The sequence below is a fragment of the Poecile atricapillus genome, chromosome 6 (assembly GCF_030490865.1).
Source record: "Poecile atricapillus isolate bPoeAtr1 chromosome 6, bPoeAtr1.hap1, whole genome shotgun sequence".
Classification (NCBI taxonomy): domain Eukaryota; kingdom Metazoa; phylum Chordata; class Aves; order Passeriformes; family Paridae; genus Poecile; species Poecile atricapillus.
The window spans coordinates 18,505,786-18,529,514 of NC_081254.1; the positions used below are offsets into that span (position 1 = coordinate 18,505,786).

At 46.0% G+C, this 23,729-nt stretch overlaps 2 protein-coding genes across 51 annotated transcripts in view; both read left to right on the forward strand.

The window, feature by feature from the left end:
- Positions 1-8,461, forward strand: part of SORBS1 (sorbin and SH3 domain containing 1) — a 161,081-nt gene extending 152,620 nt beyond the window's left edge. For 28 of the 50 annotated variants that reach the window (XM_058841498.1, XM_058841482.1, XM_058841495.1 and 25 more), the window contains 4 exons: positions 3,357-3,416; positions 4,051-4,241; positions 5,384-5,496; positions 6,298-8,461. In XM_058841498.1, coding sequence (XP_058697481.1) covers positions 3,357-3,416; positions 4,051-4,241; positions 5,384-5,496; positions 6,298-6,365 — 432 coding nt within the window. In that variant the 3' untranslated portion in view covers positions 6,366-8,461. The remainder of the gene's footprint in view (positions 1-3,356; positions 3,417-4,050; positions 4,242-5,383; positions 5,497-6,297) is intronic. The other 22 variants (XM_058841499.1, XM_058841510.1, XM_058841514.1 and 19 more) reach the window with 2 other exon arrangements.
- Positions 8,462-10,825: 2,364 nt separating this feature from the next.
- The window catches only part of PDLIM1 (PDZ and LIM domain 1), a 42,962-nt gene continuing 30,058 nt past the window's right edge, over positions 10,826-23,729 (forward strand). Inside the window, exons 1-2 of the mRNA XM_058841531.1 lie at positions 10,826-10,990; positions 22,821-22,972. Of these exons, the coding sequence (XP_058697514.1) occupies positions 10,895-10,990; positions 22,821-22,972 (248 nt within the window). The 5' untranslated portion in view covers positions 10,826-10,894. The remainder of the gene's footprint in view (positions 10,991-22,820; positions 22,973-23,729) is intronic.

The following is a 23,729-nucleotide window of genomic DNA, read 5'->3' on the forward strand; positions in this document are numbered from 1 at the left end:
ACTAAAATATGTTATTAAGGAGTAACATAATCTATCAATTTATTTCAGGGAATCTGCAGGAATTTTCTGCTCTCATTCCTGTTCTACCCTGAGATCCTATTAGCACAGTGTGACAGTCAGCAGTGGTGCCAGCAAGTGTGTGAGCAGTGTGGTGGCTTTGGCCCTGGGACTGGACTGTGGCTTTGGGGTGGGAAAGGCAGGACTGGCAGGACAAGGGTTCCTGTATCAGCAACATGAGGGATGCTGGTGGGGACCCATCTGCTCCTTTGCACTTGTACAGAACCACTCTGGCAGAGTGCTAATTTCACCTGCTTTTGGCTGGTAGGGAGGGGAGCATATGAAGTGGATGTTCAGACCCCATGTTCTCCAGCACAGACCAACTACCCTTAGTATGTTCCTTGCTTTACACCATGTTCAAGGTAAACTTTTTCCTCCTCCAGAGGTTTTCTGTTACTCCACAGACACAGCACAGCAATTTTTCTGCCAAGTGCTTGCTGTCCAAGACAGAGCTGCCCAGCCTGCAGCAGTACCTCTTTTCCAAGGGAAGTGCCTTTTTCTGCTGTAGACACAGCCCTCAACTTCTGATCCAGAGTCCAGGGGAGTCTTTCCACTGATTTTGACAGCCTTCAGGTCAGGCTGCTCCACTCTGCAGCCTTTTCAGTGTCTTTTGTGAGAGCTCTTCCGCCAGATTTCCATTTGCTTTCACCAGAGCTGGGCTTGGTGTGTGCAGGGTGTTTCCTTTTGTTTTGCCTGGGTTGGGGAGGCCTCCTTGCTCTTGGTTCTTCATTCACATGTGGGAGCATCACTGCTGATAAGTGCCCTCCTCTGAGGGAACACCAATTTGTCTGTCTGTCTTGTGTGTCTATTAGTCTGTTCTGTTTACCTTTGTCTTTGCTTATGTTGTTCTTTAGCTCCACCTGAAATGGATGGAAGACACATAAACAAGAGCTGCAATGGATAGATGCACTGATGACACTGGACTTCACTCAGGGCAGGGGGAGTCCCAGCATCTTTCTTCCTAACATTTAAAACCTGCCTTAGGGCTTTTCTAGGCTCTTAATATAGAACCATTATCTGGTAATTTTACCAACTTGTGGAGCTCTTTAGATCCATCCCCAAACTCCATATGAGGTGGAAACTGGTCACCTGTACTTTATGACTGACTGTACTGCATATTTGTGTACACAATCTGTAGACATGGAGGCATAGAGACTTAAGCACTTGCTTAAATTAATTCACTTAGTCTTAAAAAAGCACATAGTGTGGCTGAGTGGGTAGAAGTTGAGATGTCCTCACAGGTTACAAATACTTGGTCACTTTTAAGGCCTTCAGCTTACCCTCAGCAGTTACAGGGCTGGCTCGTGTTTTGGGGGAAGTCTTTTATACTTCAAAGCTGTACCAAACACTTCCCGACCCTTCAGCCACCTCAGGCACAAGGGAACCACCATTATAGGTAGTACATGGACTGTCTAGACTCATGTTTGAAGAGCATTTGGACATGTAACACTTTCTTTCCCTTTAATCTCTTCCTTCCCTTAATTCATATATATTAATGCTTTTAGGAGGAAAAGCTGCTCAGGGAGGTTGCAAGTAGTCAATGGGAAATGGACCATGTGGTCTTAGGAGCTCATGGAGCAATTTCAGCAGTCAATTTACTGGTATGGAACAGAGAAGCACTTTCTTGAATTAAAAAAAAAAAAACACCCCAAAACATTCTTACAGCTGCCTCAGCTTGGAAATTGGTTTTTCCAGCTACTTGACCACCTGAGTTAGCTCTGGTCTCATCAGATTTGATGCACTATATTCAGTTGGTCTGCACAATATTAGCTATAAATTTGTTATTTTTTCATTTGCCTTTCAGAGCTGATGATAGGCAGGAGGGATTTCCAGAAGTCCTGTGAGGATTTCAGGCTCCAGAGTAAATGCTTTGAATGCAAATTCCACTACAATTAGTACATTGAACTTACATTTAAATCTCTTTCTCTAGAAATATACATGGTAACAGAGCATTGTTTCATAGGGCAGTGATCCCAGATTCCAGTGCCAAACAGTAAAGCTGAGTACAAAGGAGTTGCTGTGGGGCTGAATTGACCTAGAATGGGTCACAATCCTTGAGAAAAGGGATGGTTTGCTTTAATACAGTGATGGGCACAGCTCCAGAGGTCCAAGATGTGGTTCAGTGGAGCTTGGAGAGGAATGAGCTCATCACCCTGCACTTTTCTTAAGTCTTTGAGTATGCTTGTGGTGAAGGTGTCACAGACCTCTACTCTCTGCTTCTGCTCTCAGTGTGCCATGAAAAAGTAAGCTTTTTACTGGAGGGCACTGCTGAGGTGAACAAAGAGGAAGACAGCTTAAAATTGAGGCCTGTGGAATTTAGTTTGAAAATTTTTGTGTTGAATGATCTCAGAGCATGGCCATGATCTGTACCTCAATCCACTTTGACGTGCAGCCCTGCAGGCAGTACACTAGCTCAGACATTCCATTTGCTCATCTTGCTCACCAAGCTTGCTTTTGGTGGGTGTTTGAATATGCAGAACTGTGCAAAACCAGGCTGTGGACACCTGTATGGCTTTTTCAGTGATCTTCTCCTTCCCCATAAACCTCCAGCCTCAAAATACCGATTTCTCTTTATGTGTCTTGGGACACACAGTCTCTATGAAGAGTTGTGGCTGGGGAGTGAGGCAGGGCAGAGTCCAGCAGCTTCGCTGGTGGTGGTGTTTGGAGCTGGGTTTTTCAGTCAGAGCCTCCTCTGACCTGAAGTTCTGCCTTGTTGCGGTGATTAATAGAACTTTTCAGATCCTTGCTTGGTACAGGGTAGGATGAATTTGTTGGAGCTACATGGCATTGTGCCTTCTGAGGACCTGAGCTGTTGGGTTTTTTTAAAAAACAAAGCAAGTTGATGCTTTTTTCTGTGTCAAAGTCATTGAGGACTTTTCTAAAAACGGCAACAGATGCTTTCCAGCATGCTTTTGGCCTTTCAGTTTTGATGCTCCTAAGTATGTGTTCCTGTCCATGTTCTTTTTCCCTTACAGGAATGCAGTATGATACTATTGTACCATTTCTGGCTGTAGCAGTGTCCATAACTTTCCACTCTTATTCCCTTCCCTGATTTCTGTTTTGCTGTCATGTTTCCCTTGCAGCATTCTGTGTGCTGTAGTGCTGTTGTGTTACTGTAGCCTTAATGTCTCTTGTGTAAATGACGGATCTTGCTGTCCAAAAAGTATGGTCCTGGGGTGGGGAGGGGAAGAGTTGTTAATTTGCTTTTGTTGTCTGCACTCCATTTACATTTTTTTAATTCTGACCAATATAACATCTGCTAAAATGTCTTCCTTATCATTTGCTTGGTGATCACACAGCCTTCCCACCATTCATTGAGAGCTGGACCAGATCTCACAGAGTCTGAAAAGAGCTATGTGGTAAGGCCCCTGTTTAACTCAGATGTGTAGTCCTAGACACTCTTCACCCCGACAGTAACACCTCAGTAAGAGATAAAATGCCAGCACTATTTTTAGCTGCAAAGTAGGTACATATTTATCTCTTTGCATATATTGGTTGCTTGCAACAGAAGAAAGGGAATTTAACAATTAGAGAAACTGCCACAGCCATGAGAATTTGGGCTAATTGTGCTGCCAGATCTTGGGTATAAGTTAAATGAAGCCAAGTGCATGAATGGAGCAGCCCAACCTCACCTTGCATTCTTGAACTGACTTCATAGCGTTTGGAATGGTGCCACAGCATAACTAATTGCAACCTCTTATGTTGCTGCTTTTAAAAATATATGTAAATGTATTTGTTACAAATCTTCAAACTAAATGCCAAATTCTTCTGTATCTTGCCTGTTTTTCCATGCTTACACCTGGATCCCTTCTGCACTCCACTACCTGGATATTTACCTGGATCTACAACTCTTTTTTTGTTTTTGGTTTTTTTTACTGGACTTATATGCTGCAACTGGAATGTCCCATCTCTTCTTATCTATATTTTCCCCTCCCTTCCCCCTGCTGACTGTCCTTTGGGTGTTCTTGGATATCAATGCTGCCTACCACACAGGAAGCTGTTTGCAGTGAAATCATAAACATTGCAGAAAAGTCTGTTCATTACTGCAGTACTATTTCTCAGCCTCTTGACTCTCGCCACAAGGTGACCTCTAATGACCATAAATCATCTCTCATCATTTCTCAGCAACCTCAAGCACAGCAGCAAGGAGCCAGCCCTGAACGAAGTCAAACACCACGAGACATGTAAGTTCTTTTGGTTCCCATCTCTTCCAGGGCCCTTATTTCTGACTGGTGGTGAATACAGGGAGGTATGAGAGCTTTCAGTGTTTCAGAAGATAAATTAGATAAATATCAGCTTTGCTTTAAAGAACAAAAGTAGCCACATATCATCATAATGTGTTTCAGACTGTGCCCTTTCTGCCTGTATAACACCTGAAGCAATGACCTCATGATCCTGGACTGGGTCTCCATTACAGAGACTGTCTCAGCATCTTTGTATCTTGAAGCTGGCAGCAAATTAATATCCACTGGCTATACCTGATCATATGACATGGATCAGTGTATTCAACCCTGTTGTTAGTGTCTCAGAGTACAGTGGGAATCCCAACACCAGTGCCACTCGGTGCATTGCTGACCAGGTGAATTGGTAGTTGAGAGACCAAGACTGAGATTTTCAAAACTGTTCAGTGGAGCTGCCACTAAGCTTGGTGGGCCCTTACACTGATGGTTTTGAGAACAGCAGCCTGCATTGTTGTGTGCTGGGGACTGATGCTCACAGAAGCTGCTTGTGAAAGGAGCCTTTGCTTTATGCAGAGCAGGAACATCTCACATCAGCTCTGTTTTCATGCTCCATAGGCAGGGGACCTAAGCCTCCCCAAATTTGCCCAAAGATTGTTTCCTCTCCATAAGGATCTTTTCTAATTAATACAGAGTGTCTGTGGTACAAATGATGTTTCAGGGCAGAATTCAGCCTTGGGTTTTGTTTCTACCATATCTACTCAGCCATGATTTATCCAGCAACCTTAGTGCAGTAGAGTAGGCAATATCTTTTTCTAATGTCCTTTGCTCTGCCATTTGGTCAGTTATGGCTCTGCCTATGTGCCTGGGCAAGGGAACAGCTGTTTCATTCAGTCCAGGAATGAGTATATCCAGGTTTGGCTTGCACTTGATAGGGTGTCTGCAGTGTAGGCATGACACTTTTTACCACCATGACCTTTTGACAGCAGCGAGTTCAATGCAGTTGGCTTCCACCTCTCAAAAGGCAAACACAGGTCCAGATTGCATTCAACAATGTGTAATAGGAATTAGGGGAAGGGGAGCATCTCTTCCTGAAGGGACATCAGAGAAATCCAATGGCTAACATGTAGTATCCTTCTGGTTTTTAGAGTTAGCTACCAAGCCCTCTACAGCTATACTCCTCAGAATGATGATGAGCTGGAACTGAGGGACGGTGACATTGTTGATGTCATGGAGAAATGTGATGATGGCTGGTTTGTGGGTGAGTGTGACACTTTTCTGTCAGCAGAACTTTTGGGATGAGAAGTTTTGCAGAGTCTGGAAGTTGCTTTCATTTGTTGGGTCAAAATGGTGAAAAAAAACTGACTTAAATTTTTCCAGTTTCCCATCTTTTCCCACTAAGAACATTAAAATTAGGCTGCAAGACGATGGAGCTTTGTTTTCCTTGCTAGGTCTCTAGTACTTTCTTTTTTATCTTCTTAGTATTTCCATTCCTCTCTTTGTCCTGATCCTTCTTGTGTACACAGATGGCAGAGCAACAGAGGGAACCAAGAAAAACGGATTTCTGTAGCATTTCCAAAGCTTGAGGGAGCCATGACTAGTTACAGAAAGTGGCAAGTAGGGGGTGAAGACAACACATGGATAGGAGTTGCAGTCCCTGAAAATCCAGCCTCAAGTGCATGTTTAGCAAAATCCTTTACATTCAAGGAGTGCAAGTCTGGACAGTGTTCTCCATCTCAACATTTGAAATCTAGGCTTGCTATCTCTTCTTAAGGGAGATTAACTCATTTACACTGAGAGGAGTTTGACCTCTAACCTATAGGCCCAGGAGCTTTCACCAGCACTTTATTAATTGTTAAAGGGGGTGACCAAAGATTATTAGTAGCAGAACTAGTTGTGATCTAGTTTGTACCAAAAGGCTCTTTGACTAGAGCTCCTATTTAGTATCAGGAATCAATGCCTGCAGGCAGAAGAGGTTGCCACCTGTATCTTTTTAAACCCTGAAGCCTTCCTTGCATGTCTCCTTCTTACTCTGTCTTCCTTGTGTTTTATTTTGTAACAGGTACATCCAGAAGAACAAGGCAATTTGGGACCTTCCCAGGCAACTACGTGAAGCTTCTGTACCTGTAAAATAACAGTGATCCCTCCATGACAAGGATGGGATTCCTTTCCAGATGGTGTTTTTAAACAGTGAAGAAACGGACAATTTATGAATGTAATAGACAAGAGATGAGAAGTGTTAGGAGGACGTGGTTATGTGGTACACTATTCAGTTGAATGTGTAGCCCTGCTTCCATGGAGTCAGGGTGTGATTTGTTTGCTGAAGAAGAGACAGTTTCTAGTTTACAGTGCTGCCTTTGTGTATTCCTCTCCCTTCCCCAGTAAGAGTTTTGATGATAATCTTAATTTGTACGGAGTACTTACCTCTGAGAAGGCTTCAGGGAAGCACATGGTATAGGTTTTGTTTGTGTTGAGATAGGGTAATGCTTAGGGGCAGTACTCAGCCCCATGGCTGCTCACATTCATTGGCACAGTTCAGGAGGCCAGGCTTGCTGCCCAGTTTCTGCCTTGCTGAAGACTCACTTCTCTCTGCCTTCCGTATCCATAGATAACCCTTCCTTCACATCATGCCTCTTAAGACCCAGCAGAGGCAGAGGACAGCTGATACAGTTAAATTGCAGAGCTCTGTGTGGAAAAGGAGTTTGGGACTTGTGGCTTAATCCAGAGAGGTCAGCCAAAGCATAATGCAAATGCACAAAACTCCCAAACCCTTTAATAATGTATTACTGATCTCTGCAGGGTTTTTTCTTTAGTGCAGGGTGTGTGTGTGAGTGTATTGTGTGAAAAATTAACTGAGTCCTGTTTTTTTAAAAAGAAGTCAGCCTAGCTTTGACATATATCTGCACAAAGAATAGAACCAATAAACAGAACATCCGTGAGGGCAAATCCTGTTTGGGTCCTACGGCTGTTCACTTTCTCTGCTCCTCTTGCCCTGTTGCTGGCCCTAAAGGATCACACACCTTTTCCTGTATATGCTTTGGGATGAAGACTTTACTTCTTTCCCAGCATTAAATCTTAGAGGCTCTGATAAATCCGAGCAATGTATCACTGAGGGTGCCTTTTGTTTTGTTTTTTTCATTTTTGGTTACAGTGTTGATGGTCAGTCAAATAAATACGTGCATTTTGACTGCCTCTTAGCCATACAAAAAAGTCCAATCAATTTGGAAAACTGTTCCCAGCAGTTATTACCAGTTACATAGATTTGTATTTCCTTGAGGAAAAAAAAAAAAAAAACATGGCTTGGCTGTATGTTTGCCTGGAAATCCAAATGAATAATCTTTTGATAGACTTTTTGTTATTAAGAAAAAGCATAAACAAAACCAGTTCTATCAGACTCTGCTTCCTACAATTACCGTACAAATAGCAAAGGGTTAGATTGCTATTTTGTCATAAGTCGTATTTAATAATATAAAATGCCTATTTTTATGCTGATGCTTTTATACAGATTTATTAAGAGTAAACTACAACTAACTGTTAGCACGACTTGCAATGTTTTGATAAACTAGCCATGCTCCTGGGTTTGAAATCAAGTAGGCTTGTCTTCCGTCTCGTTCAGCGGAAGAGAAGACTGTGTCTCAGAAGTTTGACTGTAAATATGTATATTTAACTTTGTACAGACAATGTACTTACCTTGTATAGAGAAATAATTTAAACACATTGAGTGAAGGGAGGGAAAAAAAGGCAGTTGTGAAAGGCTGGGATTTTTTTCCACTTTTATTTAAGTGATAGAATTCCATGTATGTTCACATAAAGAGTTTTAGCACAAAATATTCATTATGAAAGGGTTTCAGATATGACACAAAGCACCACTGTTTATTTTCTCCAGGAGATATCTTGAATCCTGCATCTTATTTATGGGTTTGTTGTTCTGCTTTGGGTTTGCCCTCCAGTTATTTGCAACAATGTTTAGGCCTGTTGGTAAGGTTGGATAACACCAAATAAATCTATCCAGCAAAGTAACATGTTGATATTGATTGTATATAACATACTCATTTAAAGGTTAATCTTCTGTTCTTGCTCTTGCCAGTTTAAGTTAAACACAAACACACAAACACACACACAACACACATATCCACACAAACCGCAACTTATTTTTGTGTTGATTTTTTGTTTCTTATTGCAGTGGATTACTATTTGACAATTAATAAATGGAATTATTGAATTACTATTGTGTTCCTTGTACAAATTATTAAATAAAATCTACTCTGGTTGTTCCTGTAGCAATGCACTTTTGTACTAGTGCCCTGCTGTGGCTTTGTATCCATACTGACCTGGGGATGTCTGCCGTGGGCTTCTCCACTGTCCTGCACCTGAGGATCCTGCTTGTGATTTGGCTTGAACTCACCAGTTCTTCTTGAACTGTAGGCTGGCTGTGACTTTTGCTTAAAGAAACCAAGGTGTAAAATCAGAGGAAATGCTGTTTTGCACACAGATCTCACCATAACATGGTGTCAGGGTACAGTTGCTGTGGCATGCACGCAGACCTGGGAGGTGAGGAGTACACCCCAGTCCACTGGTTTACAAAGGGTCTTATGACCTCAGATGAAAAGACCACCCAGGTTAAGTCAGACAAGAAACTCCAACTCTACACAGCCTGTGTAGGAAGGGATGTCAGTTGATTGTGGTCTTACACGTGCTTACATTTTTAACCCTGACTTGGGTCAAAAGCTTTAGAACTCTGCCATCTGGTAGCTGCACCCTGACAGGGCAGGTATGGCTACACCATTAACTCATGGGGTTTGTGCAAGGTCTGTAGTGATCATGTTATATCTCCCAGCCCTGCAGCAATACACCTAGCTAGGACTTTTTGGGTGTGCCCTGTGTTTCACATGGAGTTGTAACTAATTGGAGACCTCCATCTCAGACTAACCCAAAATTGGACAGCACATTCTGTGGCTCTGTGATGATATGACCAGATGGCCAGGCAGACAGATAAACATCATAGCTTCACTCACAATGATTTTAGGAAGTCAAACTATAAACAAGCCAATCCTAAAACCAGACTACCAGGCAAAAGCCTAAGGCTACTTTACATGTTTTTAGAAAGCAGACAGACACCTTCTTTCACAGGTCGCTTTATATAAAAGCTAAGGGGCAGCCTTGGCTTTGCTGCAATGACAAGCACCGCTTGCCTTTGCTTTACAGCACTGAACAAGGGAGGTGATCAGTGTCTGCTGAACATTGGTATTTACTGATGTCACTCTAACCTAAAGTAAGGTAAGGAAGCTAGAGGTGCTAGTGACTGCAGAAGCTGGGCAAGCAGAGAGGGAAAGGTGACCCAGCAGTGTGCAACAGCCCTCTGGCAATCCCACACACTACTGGGGCAAAGGAGCTCTTGGTGTCGCTTTCTTCACTGCCACGAGTGCCACACCAATGATGTGGTGGAAGAATTGCTCCTCTCTGCTAGAGATGAGATTAATAGTCTGGGCACATAGACTCTGGAAATAAATAACTTGTGAAAAGACAAGCTAATGCAGAAAAAAGGGCATGGCCACAATAGGGGACTGTAGGAACAAGGGTGTGCCTTGCAGTGGGATCATTTGTGGCCATGTCTTGTAGGACATGGATGACCTGCATCATCCTTACTAGCTGCCTACTCCATGCTTCCCAGCTGTGGCTGAATCCCAGCTTCAGCTGCAGCTCTCTGATATTGTGCTTATGGGTGAACTGTATTCATTAATCCTTGCATTCGAGTTGTAAATGCCAGTGCCTTTGCTGTGACCAACCTCTCCCACTTGTCCGCCATCAGATTACTGAGGGCTTTTTCCAGTTGCATAAATGGAGTAACTATTTTTCCTGAATCACAGCTAAGAAGGTTGGCTGAAAATCTGTACAGAAGAATTATTTTTGTTGGTGGTACCGTGGTTAAGGGGCTAGAGATAATCAAAACGCTGTCTAAATCAGTGAGCCTGGGATAAATTAGCAGAGCTAATACCCTTCCCAGGCTCTGCCCTCACTCATCCGATCCTGGCGGGGAACTGCAGGCAGAGCCGCTTATTTCCATTGCCCCCGTTAGGTTTCAGAGTTAACATTGCTCCAGGCTGGAGAGTATTTGCCTGGGCGATGCCGCGCCAGGACACTCCTGCGTGCGGCTGCCTGCCGGAGGCTGGTCTTGCTTGCCAGCGGGGAGCGGGTGAGGGGGGCCGGGATTCCCGATCCCGGCAGCCGCCCTCCCTTGGGAGGGCCAGACCCCGAGGCGGGGGAGGATGGAGCGGCTCCTACCCGGGAAGGCGGCGGAGAGCGGGCACTGCTACCGGGGGGCGAGCCGGGGCTGGGCCGGGGCTGGGCCGGGCTGGGGCCGGGCCGGGGCTGGGGCTGGGCCGGGGCTGGGCCGGGCCGGGGGCGGGCCGGGGGCGGGCCGGGCCGGGCCGGGGCTGGGGCCGGGCCGGGGCTGGGGCTGGGCCGGGCCGGGGGCGGGCCGGGGCCGGGCCGGGGCTGGGGCTGGGCCGGGGCCGGGCCGGGCCGGGGGCGGGCCGGGGGCGGGCCGGGCCGGGGCTGGGGCTGGGCCGGGGGCGGGCCGGGCCGGGCCGGGGGCGGGCCGGGCCGGGCCGGTGCGAGCGGCGGGGCTGCCGGAGCCAGCCGCGAGGTGCAGCGCGCACATGGGGACGCACCGCATCGTGCTCTCGGGCCCCGGGCCCTGGGGCTTCCGCCTGGTGGGCGGCCGCGACTTCGAGCAGCCCCTCGCCATCTCCCGGGTAGGGTGGGCGGTGCTGGGGGGGCCGGGGTCGGCTCGGGCTGGCAGGTGGCACAGGGCGGGGGGTGGGATTGTCTTTTTCTCCCTCCTGTTTTTTAGTTGGGTTTTTTTTATGTTTACGGAGAAATAAGTGGTGGCACACGCAGCCCCTTTACCTGTAGCAGACCGGGGTCTGTGCTTCCCACCGGACCTCCCTCCTCACCGTGTCCATAGGGACCCTGCAGGCAGCAGGAATCCCCTCAGACCCTGGTTCGGGTTTGGCAGCCCACCCTGTGGGAACCCGTCTCACCCAGGTGGGCTGAATGCTCGCCTGCCTTTGCTTGCCCTGTATAGTTAAAAGCCTTTGTTTACAGAAGCCAAGTTAAGGTGTATTTAGTGCCTCTGCCCGTCTCTGTTCGAAGTCCTTCTTGCCCCCCTGAAAGAGAAATTAGTTAGGAAATGGCAAAAATTTTGCATCGAAGGAATTTTGGCGTTGTACATGGCTTTTCCCTCCTCTGCCCCACCGCTTGCCCGTGAGACGCCGGTGCTCGCTGCCTCGCTGTCCGCTCCTGTCCCCACCTGCACCCACGGGTGCTCGGCACGGCCCGGAGCTGCAGGCGACCCCGAACCCCAAACTCCTGTTCCCGCAGGGCTTCGCGAGGGGTGCAGTGCACAGACTCCTGTCGGGGCTGGCTGCAGGCCTCCCCTATGGGAAAAGGAATGAAGGAATTGCTCCTCTTTCCAGCAATCCCTCGGTAAAACAGAGCTATCCAGCGAGCTGCTGTTAGCCTTGGGCGCTGCCAGCATTGCACAATTTTGAAGTGCCCGCATGCTCCAGATGAGGAAGGGCTGCTGAAAGTGGAATATGCCAGAACTTGAACTCATGTGAACTGCCCTTAAAGAAGAGCAGGTTGATCAGACTTGTGAATTTTTATAAACATCTCCTGCCATGGGGTCCCACTGCCTGAAGGAGCCCAGGTGCCACGGGGGAAGCTGCCAGCTTCAGGAAGGGCAGAGTTCACAAGTGCTGTTAAACCCACGGACGTGGGGGATGAGTTATTAGTTTTCTGTGTCATCTCTTTCAATTACAGTAATAATGCCTCATTTTTCCTAAAGTATTTTTGGGACATGCACCAAAGCACCTTTACTGTAAGGGAAGTGATATTTACTTCATTGTAATGGTAATTATTGCCATTTCCTTCCAGCAAAAGACTCTTGGGCAGAAGGGTGTCTAAAGCCCTACCTCACTGCTCTTACCTCTTGGTCGCTTTTGTCAATGCTTATAAGCACATACCAAAGGACGTAGATCAGCAAAGCGGCAAAAACAACCACCTCATGAGAAACTGTGACCCTGGAGACTAAAATGTAATGAAATAGCCTCTCTGATGGTGGTGACGTAAATGCTGACAATTAGCAGCTCTTATCAGGGCTTTCTCTTGTGACCCCTCTGACACTTTTAATTTCCCCTCCCAGACTTCAAGTCATTAATCTTTCCTGTGGTTTGCTTGTAAGGCTGCTGGACTTCTCTCCTGGGCTCACGAGTGAAATTCTTGGCAAGTCTTCCTCTTACCATGTAAAAAAGGATCTGGTCCAGTTTTGACCTGTTTTAAAAAGTTTTTTCCTCCTTGTGTGATGACTTTACAGGGCTATAACTTCAATATTTTTTCTTATTTTACTTGGTACCTGTGTTTTTCCCAGAGACCTTTCTGGGAATGGAGCCCTCCTTCCCTCACAGGATGGGGTGAGCTCTGGCTGTAGGACTGACATCTGCCAGGGGTTGTGAGGGCCTTGGTTCCACTGTGGTATGAGATAGGGGGGCTACCTGAGGCCAGTGAGAGGATGAGGAGGCTGTAACCTGTGATAAGAGCATTACCCTGGGAGCATGGGAGGTTGCAGCTCTCCCTCCTCAGCACTTCTGTGTTTGCTTTGTGCTGCAAGCAGGTGGGAGGTGGGTGGGTGCACAGATGTGCTCATGGGGAGCGCTGTTAGCAGGGGTGCACAGGGCTGGGCTGCCTGACCTGGGTGTGGGGCAGCTCCTGACACTGAGAGCACTGCAATTTGGGTGTGCTGTGTATGGGGTCAGTGCTGTCCCATGTGGCCAGTGAAGCCTGTCCCAGTGATGCACTAGTGGGATCAGCATGCTGTGCCATGTGCTGGCATGGTGGGATGCCAGGAGAGACATCCATCCAGGCATAGACCTGAACTGGGTGTCTTGCAGCTCTCTTTGAACCAGGTGCCTAAATTCAGCCTGCATTGCCTGCGAGGAGCTCATGTTTGGCTTCTGGCACCATCATCCTTGTGCTGTTAAGCTTTAGAGCTTATCTTGGTATTTATGGCCCTCATCACCACTGTGCCTCAGCTTCTTGCTGGTGGCTTTTGGCTTCTCAAGCTCCCAGTCAGCTAGGGAGCAGCTGTACTTGAATGTAGTCGTGTTGGTGGGAGGCAGCACCGTTTGAGTTGTTCTCTGGAGGAAGTCTTTGAAGCTTGGTGTTGCAGTCTTGGGTCCAAGAAGGATGAGAAGCACTGGTACCATGAGCATGGGAGCCACCAGAGCAGCCTGGCCAAGGGCTTCTGGCTGACAGCATCTGCATGGTACCAATGTCTGGTTGTGCCTTAGAGGAGCAGCAGATGAAATATTGCCATATATGAAATATCCTCAACTGCTCTTACTTTGTCTTTTGTCACTGCCCTACCTCACTTTCCACTTGAAATATGTGTTCAAAACTGCTTCAGGCTCAAATACATCACGAACATCTTGTTGTGAGAACAGTTCTGGTTTCTTGGTTCTGTTGGACTGGTCTTTCTGGTGAAAGCTGAGTATGGGGATTTCACAACTGTTGCTCGTGAGACTTCGTTGAGGAGTTTCCCATCTCTTTAGGATGGATGCTCCACAGATGTTTCTGGCTTACTTTTTTTTTTAAAACTGTAGAGTTCTGGTGGACACTTTATTGCAGTCTTTGCTCAGAACAAACAAACAAACAAACTTGTGTTGGTCAGTGTAATGAACCCTGGGCCAAAGCCTGCTGGATTACCCTACAGGAGTAGGAAAGGCCCTTGTCTTTACTGCTCTTTGTGTGGTATTCTGCAGTGAGTCAGGGGGATAGAATTTGAGAAAAAGTTCTTTCTGAGATGTGAATGGGCACAATACATACAGGATAATAGATTCTGTAGAGCTGACCTATGCACAGGGTAGTTCCCAGTTCAATCCCATTGAGGCTGGGAGCTGATGGAGGAAGCAGCACGTTGTATAAGCAGACACTGATGAAATGAAGCTGTCTGAAAAGCAGTGCAGTTGACAGAACCCATCCCCCTCCATTCCTCAGGTAACATGAGCTGTTGCCTGTTTGGTTGCATTTGATTTTGATAAACACTGAGGCTTTTTGTTTGCAGCTGCATATATGGAACTGCCTGATAAATCGTGTTATTGAGATGATTCTTGTGGTTTGTGGCAGTGATCTTGAACATCTGACCCAAAATATGGGCAGAGCAGATGTTTGCAGTTTTGTCATGTCAAAAACCTAATTTTTGACATTTTGACAAAGCAACCCTATTAAGGATGGGTGTCTCTTAGAGTCTGTAAAATTGGACATTTTCTTATAAAACAAATTTTCCAATGAAAAAATGGTTTCAAGACAGACCAGTTATGCAAATACATTACAAAGATGAAATCCCAACATGATGCTTCTTGCTGATTTTGACCACTGTAACATTAATTCATCCCTGCTTAGTCTGATATTTTATCTGTTTGTGCTATTTTTAAAACTCAGAATTTATATAAAATACAGAATTGGATCATAATTTGGTGTTTGAGTGTGTTGGTTTTCTTTTAAGTGTGGCCATCTGAGCCAGCTTTATAAATTTAAAGCTATTTATTTAAAGCTATTGATTTAGTCATAAAACTGGACTTGGTGGTCTGAAGTTTAGCATGGGAGTGGTGTGACCACATCCTGTGGTGTGAAAAGATATCAGGTTTAGCTTTGGTACCAGCTGATGTCCTTACCCTGCCAGCCAGTCACCCTTGTAGGAAGAAGCTGAGCCATCTCAGCTGAGACATCTCAGAGCCAGTGGTGAGGGAGAGCCCTGGTGGTAATGGGCACCCTGCTAATGGGCATCCCTTGATGGCATGGGTGGAGCCTGTCCTCCCTCTGCTGCATGCCAGGGCTCAGCCGAGTGGCACAAGGGACTGCCCTGGGAGCTGGGCTCCAGCCTCTTCCCCACGTGGAAGAAGACTCTGGCTGCAGGTTATTTTTTTGAGACAGGAGGAGAGCTGGGGCTTTCCAGGCGGCCCTCTGCCCCCAGAGTGGAACCCTTTGACCTTCTGTCTGCCAAAGGAAACATGAGGTGTGGTGGATGTGATAGGATTTGGGGTTGGGCTGGCTTTCCTCCTCAGCCTGGAAAGCCTTGGCTGGTCCCCACTGTGCAGTTCCTCTGCCACGCAGTCCAGCTCTCTGTGACTGCCAATCTCAGCATTGTGCTGGGGTCTTGTTCTGAGGCTGTCTGGGCAGAGGGAGGCAGCTGGGGAAAGCTGCTGGACTTTCCAGGAAGGTGAAGGTTGCTTTATGTTTCCTGCTGGGATGTTTACCTGGCTGCAGGAGGGGTGGGGGCTGTGGCAGCACCGCTGTGCCCTGCCAGGCAGAGCTGCTCCAGAGCTGCACAGCTGATAAGAGCCTGTGGAACACTGGTCATTAGTGTCACCTGCCAAGTGCTTGTGGCCCTGCAGAAGTGGCTGGGTTGGTGTTTAGAGGCTGGCAGGATGCCTTGTGCCTTAGCTTGGAGGGAATCCTGTCTGCTCTGTCAGAGCACACCAGGTGTGACAAGCACAGGTTGTGCCCCTGTGACTTTGAAGTCAGCATCAATCCTAGCAGCTGCTGGAAAATCCCGTGCTTCAAAGATACAAATGGCTGCTGAGAAGAGGAAAAGACTTTTCTGATCTCCCTGACTGCCAGGGTTTGGCTAAAAGTCCAAAGAAGTCTTCCTTAGTTGTAGCAAGGGCAAAGCAGCAAATTTTCTTGGGGTAAAGGCAAAGTGCTTTGGGGCACAGGATAGGTTTGATCTTTTCCAGTCTGGTTTCCTGGGTCTGAGGGAGCACTTTTACCTTGAAAAAAACTTTTACCATTTTTGGGATAGTAGTCAAATGCCTTCTACCAGAGCTACATTCAAGAGCAGTACTCTTGTCTTTCCTAGGAGCTGGGGCTGTCTTTTCCTCAGTTCACATATTTAGACTAATTTGGCATTGGTTATGCAGCAGCTTGATGTCCCCCAAACTCTGGAGTTCCCTTTTCCTTGTTCCTCTTCTTTGCGAATGGTATAATCATTTTGATGATGTCTGACCCACCTTGTTCTGGGCAAGTTCCCCGAAGAGCCTAAAGCGAGAATTCTACATTTGGAGTGAATTTACCAGCCTCAACACTGTGTGAGAACTTTAATCCCTAGAACTTTAGGACACCTAAAATCAAATGTTGGACTTCTTGGGAGAAAGAAAGTTCCTTTTTTTCCCAGATGTCAAGTTGTGTATGGCTGCAGGCTCTTTGGTACCTTTCACCCTCAAAAATCACTTTGTCCATCAAGAAATGTATACAGTATGTAAAATGATTTGGATTTGAAGGGTGCAGCATCAAAATAACAGGAGAAATTTATTTATTTATTTTTCAGTATAAACAGGGAAATGACAGGAGCCCTGTGAACTGCATAAATAATTGATAGTGTTCTGGACTACAGTATCTTAGACGGTTGCTGATTACTGGATGTGTTGATTTATTTAGAGGATGAAATAAACCATCAAGAAAGAGTCAGCTGTTTTTGAGGCCTTGTAAAAAATCTCGTTTGTTTGTTTGTTTTAATATAAGACATGTTAGCAAAAGAAGCTGTGAGGCTGAGTAACTCCTTGACCACCATTTGAGCATCTGTCTGAGCAAATCCTCTCACCCATGATGGTATAAAATACCATCTTAGTGAGGTCAGCCCTCTCTGTGCAGTGTCCGATGCCTTCCCCTTTCTGTGTTAACAGAGCTCCTCTGGCTGTCAGGGTAGGGCATGAAGGCAGGCAGGAGGGTGAGGTCTGGGCTGCCAGAGGAGCTGTGGAAGCCCAGGCCCCAGCGAGGTGGGCTGATGCTCAGGGGTTTCACTGGCCAGAGGTATGACCCCCTTCTTCTCCTTGTCTCCTGGTGATGGTGTGATCTGGGCCAGCAGAGAGCAGCCAGTGGGGTTTGGGCTGCAGCCTTGCCAGACTGTAATGATACAGAGAACTGGAGCAGCATTGAAGGGAACTCTTCTGGAGCCAGTTGTAAGGCATATCCTTCCCACTCCCCTAAAGAGAAGGGGTGGGGAATGTGCTTGTCTGAATTTTCTCATAGCCTCTGATCTCTGCTGACCCAGCTGCATGCTTTTGCTGGGAGAAACTTCAACTGCTTAGCATAATACTCCAGTGCTGAGGACATTACTCATGGTAAAAGAGCAGTGTGTGTGGGTGGGGAGGATTAAACTGAATGTCAGAGATGTCTGGTTGTCACTGGTGGCTGTGGAAGTATGTTCCTTTGTGTTTGTCCTTTCCACCAACAACCCAGCTGCGTTTTCCTCTCAAACACACTTAGGTACAGTTTCTCCAGATCTTTTTCTTGGCTGATATTAATTTTCTCATTTCTTATCTCTTCATCACTTCTTGCAATGTGTTTAGGTGTGGAGTGATGAGTGATGCCGGAGGCTGCAGCGTCTGAGAAACTGTGAAGAGCTGACAGAGTGAGCATATAGGGTGCCAGAATGGATGAGGGGAGAAGGCCAGAAAAAATTGAATGAATTTTAGACCCACCCATCTATTTTGACTCACATGGAGCTGAGTTATGCTGATTTTCATAAAAATGCTTCCCACCCTTCCTCCCTCTCATTTGCTGTGGGCAGCAGCTTCCCTCAGTATACCCACTGCTGCCTCTTGGATCCTTGCCTGCAAGAGGAAAAAAGGCACCATATACCCCAGTTCAGGGACTACAGAGCTTGTTAGGTAGCATGTATAGAGGGAATTACATCAAATATAAAATGTGGTTGTGTTTGGCAAGCTCTGGGACAGACAGAAGTTTTATGAAGAGGTCCTGGGAGTTGAATAAGCAGTCAAATGTTTCTCCTGCTGCTAAATCAAAGTGTTTTCTATTGTAAATGCACTTGCCCAAAGACTTTCTGAAGACTTGCTATTTCATAGCGCTTTCTTTGCTGCTTGGCCACCAGTGGAAGCAGATAATAGCAAGCAAACTTCCTGGGAGGTGGTCATCTGACCTTTGCAAAGTCCTGGTGGTGTTGGCAAGGTGGAGCCCAAAGTGTGTGTGTAAGGGAGCACATGTGCACAAAGCTTCACTTTGTAGTATAGGAAAGTAATGTAGTTTTTTCTTCTGTCCAAACCAATCCTGAATCTTTTTTTTTTTTAAAAAAAAAGAGGTCCAAGCCTATAACTGGTCTGCACTGCTATCTACTACATTGAGTTTTGCATGAATAGAGAGTGCACAGTCAAACCAACAGATTATGGGGATTATTTGTTTCTTCCATATGTGTCTGAGCTGGTATCAAGGACATAGTTTCATGTGTCTGGTTGTAAGTATCTAGATTATTTCTATAGTAGCCCAGATTTCTTACACAGAGCACAACCCAAACAAAGCATCACCATAAGCACACTCTGAGACCTATTTTGGACACAGTAGGAATCAGTGCTGCTCTGTCTATCTCAGCATTGTCTGTTCAACAGCAAAATGACCTAATGGTAGTGTTACTCAGTTGTCTGGGAACAATCATCTCAAGGCAGGGCATGGCTCCTTTCCAAAGGAAGTAAAATGATGTTACAAGGTGTGCTGAACTTTATTCACCCAACCATGGTGTCTCTGGAACTGGGAGGTGCCCGGTGCCTAGTGAGTCTGCCCATGTTCCCATCTGCTCAGCCCCAGTGGAGGAAGTCCAAACCAAGTCAGGGAGCTCTTTTGAAGGACATGAGAGACTGTGCCTTTGTACAAGCTGTGACTTGTGCAAGGTTGTGTTTGCTGGTTTTGTTCTTTGCAGTGTCTTTCTTGCTTATCGATGCAAAAAGTGCAGCTCCATCCTCAATACTGTGTAACCCACCTGTACAAGGTGTACAAAGCACTGCCTGCTGTTCCCTTGGCTCGTGCTGGTCTCTGCTCCATGCTCAGTCAAGAGGGAAAGGTAAGAGAGGCTGGGGCAAGGCTTTAGATCATCTGAGAGCAGGAGCAAAGCAGTTTCAGATACAAAATTTACTGGATCCCTGCCTGAAAAAAAGCCTGAAGCTTTTGCTCATTTTTGGAGTCCTTTTGTGTAAGCTGGCAGATAGCTGGCAGTGCTCTGAGCACCTCTGCCTGCTTTCCCCCAGCCACATGCCTGCCCCTGCTGCTTCCCATGGACCAGGCAGGGATGTGACAAAAATAAAAGCAGGAAAACGTCACAGTGGCAGCTCTGTGCTCCTCACTTAATAACAGAAACGCCTTTTGCTTGACAGCACTGAGATAAGCCCAAACCTTACTTTGAGGGGGAAGGGAACGTTATTAGTAGCTATAAATCATCCTAAAAGGATGGGGGATGGGTTGATTCCATACCCTGCCCGTGTGCAGACATGTTTGCTGTGAGCACTCCTGGCAGACAGTATGAGCTGGATAGATGTTGTAGGCAGCAGTTTGTGAAAGGTTACATTTCAGGGCAAGTTATTTCCAGACCTGAAGAAGCTGGATTTTGAAACATGTTTACTTTTGTCAGATACAGTTCTCATTTTTATTTTTGTGCAACCTTATAGCTTGTGTTTACGGGAGAGGATTATGTGAGTACCTGAGTGGATGGAATAACCCTTGTGTGACCAGTGACTCTTATCTGATGGAGAGCACTCACATTTCAAATTCTTCTAGACACAGGAGGGAACTGACACCACAAGCACTGGCAATGCACTGAGATGTCACTGTCAATGCCAGCTGCTCTTCCTGGTGGCTCTTGAGGGTTCTTCAGAAGGCTTCAATATTTCAGTGTCCCTGGCTGCTGTGGCTTAGCTGTTCCTGGTGATACAGGATCATTTCTACCAGCCTATCACATATTGTATAATTATCAGTCTTGAAATGCAAGCTGCATGGTTGAGTCTCCAGCAGTGTTCCAGTGCTGGCGTTAATCCACTGTTGTTTTTGACCCTTTGGCAGCTTATCTGATTGAAAATGAATCATGGTAACAGAGTACTGAGCTTGGTGTTCCTTCCAGGGGTGAGTAATGTGCCTCTCTCCCTCCTTTGGTAGCAGAGGAAATTAAAGCCCCAAGAAACCAAGTGACTAAGTTAAGGTCCAGAGACCAGGAGAAGACCCACACTGTGTTTCCTGCAGGCTCCTTTTGTTTTAATGATATCCTTAGGGATGGGTCTTATGGTTTTTATAATGATAGCTCCCAAATCTGGTGGGACTATAGGCAGCTATCAGTGCTCAAGATTTCTTCAGAGCTGCAAACTGTCCCTATGTGCAGGTTTTGGTTGGGGTAGAATTGTTCATAGTGGCTGGTAAGGGCTGTGTTTTGGATTTGTGCTGAGCACAGGGTTGATAATACAAAGTTGTTTTTGTTACTGCTGAGCAGGGCTTACACAGAGCCAAAGTCTTTTCTGCTTTTTGCACTGCCATGCTGGTGAGGAGTCTGGAGATGCATGGGAGGCTGAGAGGAGACACAGCTGGGACAGTTGACTCCAACTGACCAAAGGGATATTCCAGACCACATGACATCATTCCCAGTATGTAAAGAGGGGGAGGAAGGGGAGATGTTTGGAGTGATGTTGTTTGTCTTCCCAAATAACCATTATGCACGATGGAGCCCTGTTCTCCTGGGAATGGCTGAACACCTGCCTGCCCATGGGAAGGAGTAAATTAATTCCTTGTTTTATCTTGTTTGCATGTGTGCCTTTTTCTTTTCCTATTAAACTGTCTTTATCTCAGCCCAGGAGCTTTTTCACTTCTACTTTCCCAATTCTCTTCCTGGTCCTGCAGGTGGGGGAGTGAGTGAGCAGCTGAATGGGGCTTGGCTGCAGGCTGGGTTGAACCATGACACCCTGTCACAAGGTTTACAGGAGGTTACTCTCAAGGCAGTGAATGCAATGGAGTGGCTGCAGATCGCACTCAATGGCCTCGACTGGTCACCAGTCAGCTGAGGGCTGCAGCTTGGCAGGTGATGATCTTCACATTTGAATCAGATTTTCTGTATCCATTTGGTGCTTGGTCTGGTATTTTCATCTGCACTCCTCTGTCAATTCAGAGACTGCTTGCAGTATTCAAAGTGCTGTGCAGGTAGACATTCACTATTGGTTGACCCATGTGAAGCTCTTTAGATTAATGTTGAGCACCTTGGTCAGCTTAGACAACTGTGAACTATGTCTATGTCCTTCCTTTTTCCATGAAACACTTTCCTAGTAGAGAGGTGAAAAAAGCATCTTGTGATTTTTCTTCTGGTTGGGGAAAATAGCCCATTACAGTTGTGAGAAGATACACTGAACAGCTTCAGATTTGACCCAGGGAAAACAGTGATTGCTGCTAATGTGTGACACCTCTAGAAGGAGAATGTTTCCCTGGGGGCAATGATTTGCCAACCAAACCCTAGTTAAGAGGCATCTCTAAATCTTGTGAATGGTATTTATGTCTGAAAGCTCTGCTGGGTTTGCTCAGCTGCTTTCCAGCATGCTGAAACCTAGCATGAATGTATAGAATGAATACCAGTTGCAGTGGACTCATAAATGAGGTATGTCTCAGCTGCAAGGCATGTTTTAATCTGTACTCATGTCTGGGAGCAGTCCACCCTTCTCATTTCCTCTGCCTATTAAATAATGGACAAAAGCCCACAGAAGTCATTACACTCCTTTCACAAACTCATTAAAACTGCACAAAATCTTATGTAGTATTTGCAAAGGCACAAACACAATGTTACTCACCCTCTGCACAGGCAATAATTTTAGCCCAAAGAGGTCTCAGTTGTTAAGAGGATACCTCTTTAAAAGAAATAGGGTAAAATGAAGAAGCCATTTAGTTGATTTGCTTGAAAATGCCAAGTTTTAGCTGGGACCTTTTTCATGAGGAATGTCATATTGATGGCATTGCTGCATAGTGCCTTCTGTCTGGGACCACATGAGAGGAAAGGGAGATGCAATATGGCAGAAGTTATCAGGGTGAGCTGTGGTCAGGCAGGGGGGCTGGTGCTTCTGCCTGTTTGGACACTATTGACAGCTTGTGGTTTAAAGATGAAGTTTCTGATGCCTATCTCTCTTCCAGTCTGCGTAGAGCACACACTGCTTTGGGATTGATCTTGCTGAAGTCAGTAAATGTGTGTTGCTGGGTAAAAAGCATATTATTACAACTAAAGAAACAATGCAAAATCTTGAGCCCAAATCTTTCCTTCAAGGAAGAAAACAAATGAGATTGTAATGCCGGCAAAGCTGTTCGTGATTGGCATTGGTACTGCAATGACTCTGATACTCTCTTCTGTCACCTCTGTTCTTAGAGACTTGGACTTCTGCCTGTCCTCAGCACCTTCTGTTTCAGAGAGCACTTCTCTGTCCAGAAAAGAACAGAGTTGCTTTCTGTATGATCTTGCTCTCTTAGCATTGTCTTGAGTGAAAATACTATTTCTGTTATCTACCTGTTGTCCTCTCTCCAGATTTCTATCTGTGGGTGCCAAAAGAAAATTCCTTATCTAAAAGACCTAGATAGATTTCTGCTGAGAATGTACTTTCATTAATTTTAACTTCCTTATTTCCAGGTACCAGTGAGAAAAAACAGAACTTCTACAACTCATTTTCAGATGTTGTTATGGAAAGCTCCTCCCTGGAAAGTCCATTCACTCTTTTTGTTTTCTCTTAGGTGACTCCAGGCAGCAAAGCTGCCATAGCCAACTTGTGTATAGGAGACCAGATCATAGCCATTGATGGAGTGAACACAGATAACATGACGCACCTTGAGGCACAAAACAAAATCAAGGGGTGCACAGATGAACTGACTCTGACAGTCAGCAGGTACGTAGCTGAGCAAGATTGGGGCTGGAGAGGGGGAGGGTTGCAAGGTGGGCAGTAGCTTGTGTTTTGGTTTGACAGTACACCTCTCTGGCTGGTTTAATTTGACCTCTTAGTGCTTTGTCTGACAGGTGCTAGCTAGCAAGAAGGAACTGCATTTCATCCTTTAATCCTAATGCTGCTTGCATTTGCTGCACTTTGACCTTATGAAAATAATAAATTGCATTTGCTGCTAATTTATGGCAGGGTCTGTCAACTTACTCTGTAGCTCCTGACAGCAAGAAACCAAAGATGGTCTCATGAAAACTTCACTCATAGCAGAGGAGGTGCAACCAGAGATGACCTTCCTTCCTGTTGCTCATTTAGCAGTTAAAATATAAGCTTATGTGTTGTTCCAAGCGATTAAGTGCCTGGCTTCTGCCAAGCACAGACTCAGAAATGTATATTTTGAAAACCTCTTGATCAAACAGCACTGTCAATCTTAAACAGTGATGACCCAGGGTGCAGCGAAGTTCCTCTTAGACATCAGTCTCTCCAAATCCTGAAAAGCTAAAGGCAGGTGACAGCTGAGCCACAGTTTTCATCACTAGTGTAGAGCATAGGCTGGCTTCAGCTTTCCCACCATCTTGAACTGTGGAGCAATGGACAACTTCATTCCTTTCCCCAGCCATGCTTTGTTCTTGGGCCATCTTTGTACAGAGAGAAAAATGGAGATGGGAAGGCAGGGCTGTGCTTTGCATTGACCTGCTGCTACTTAAAA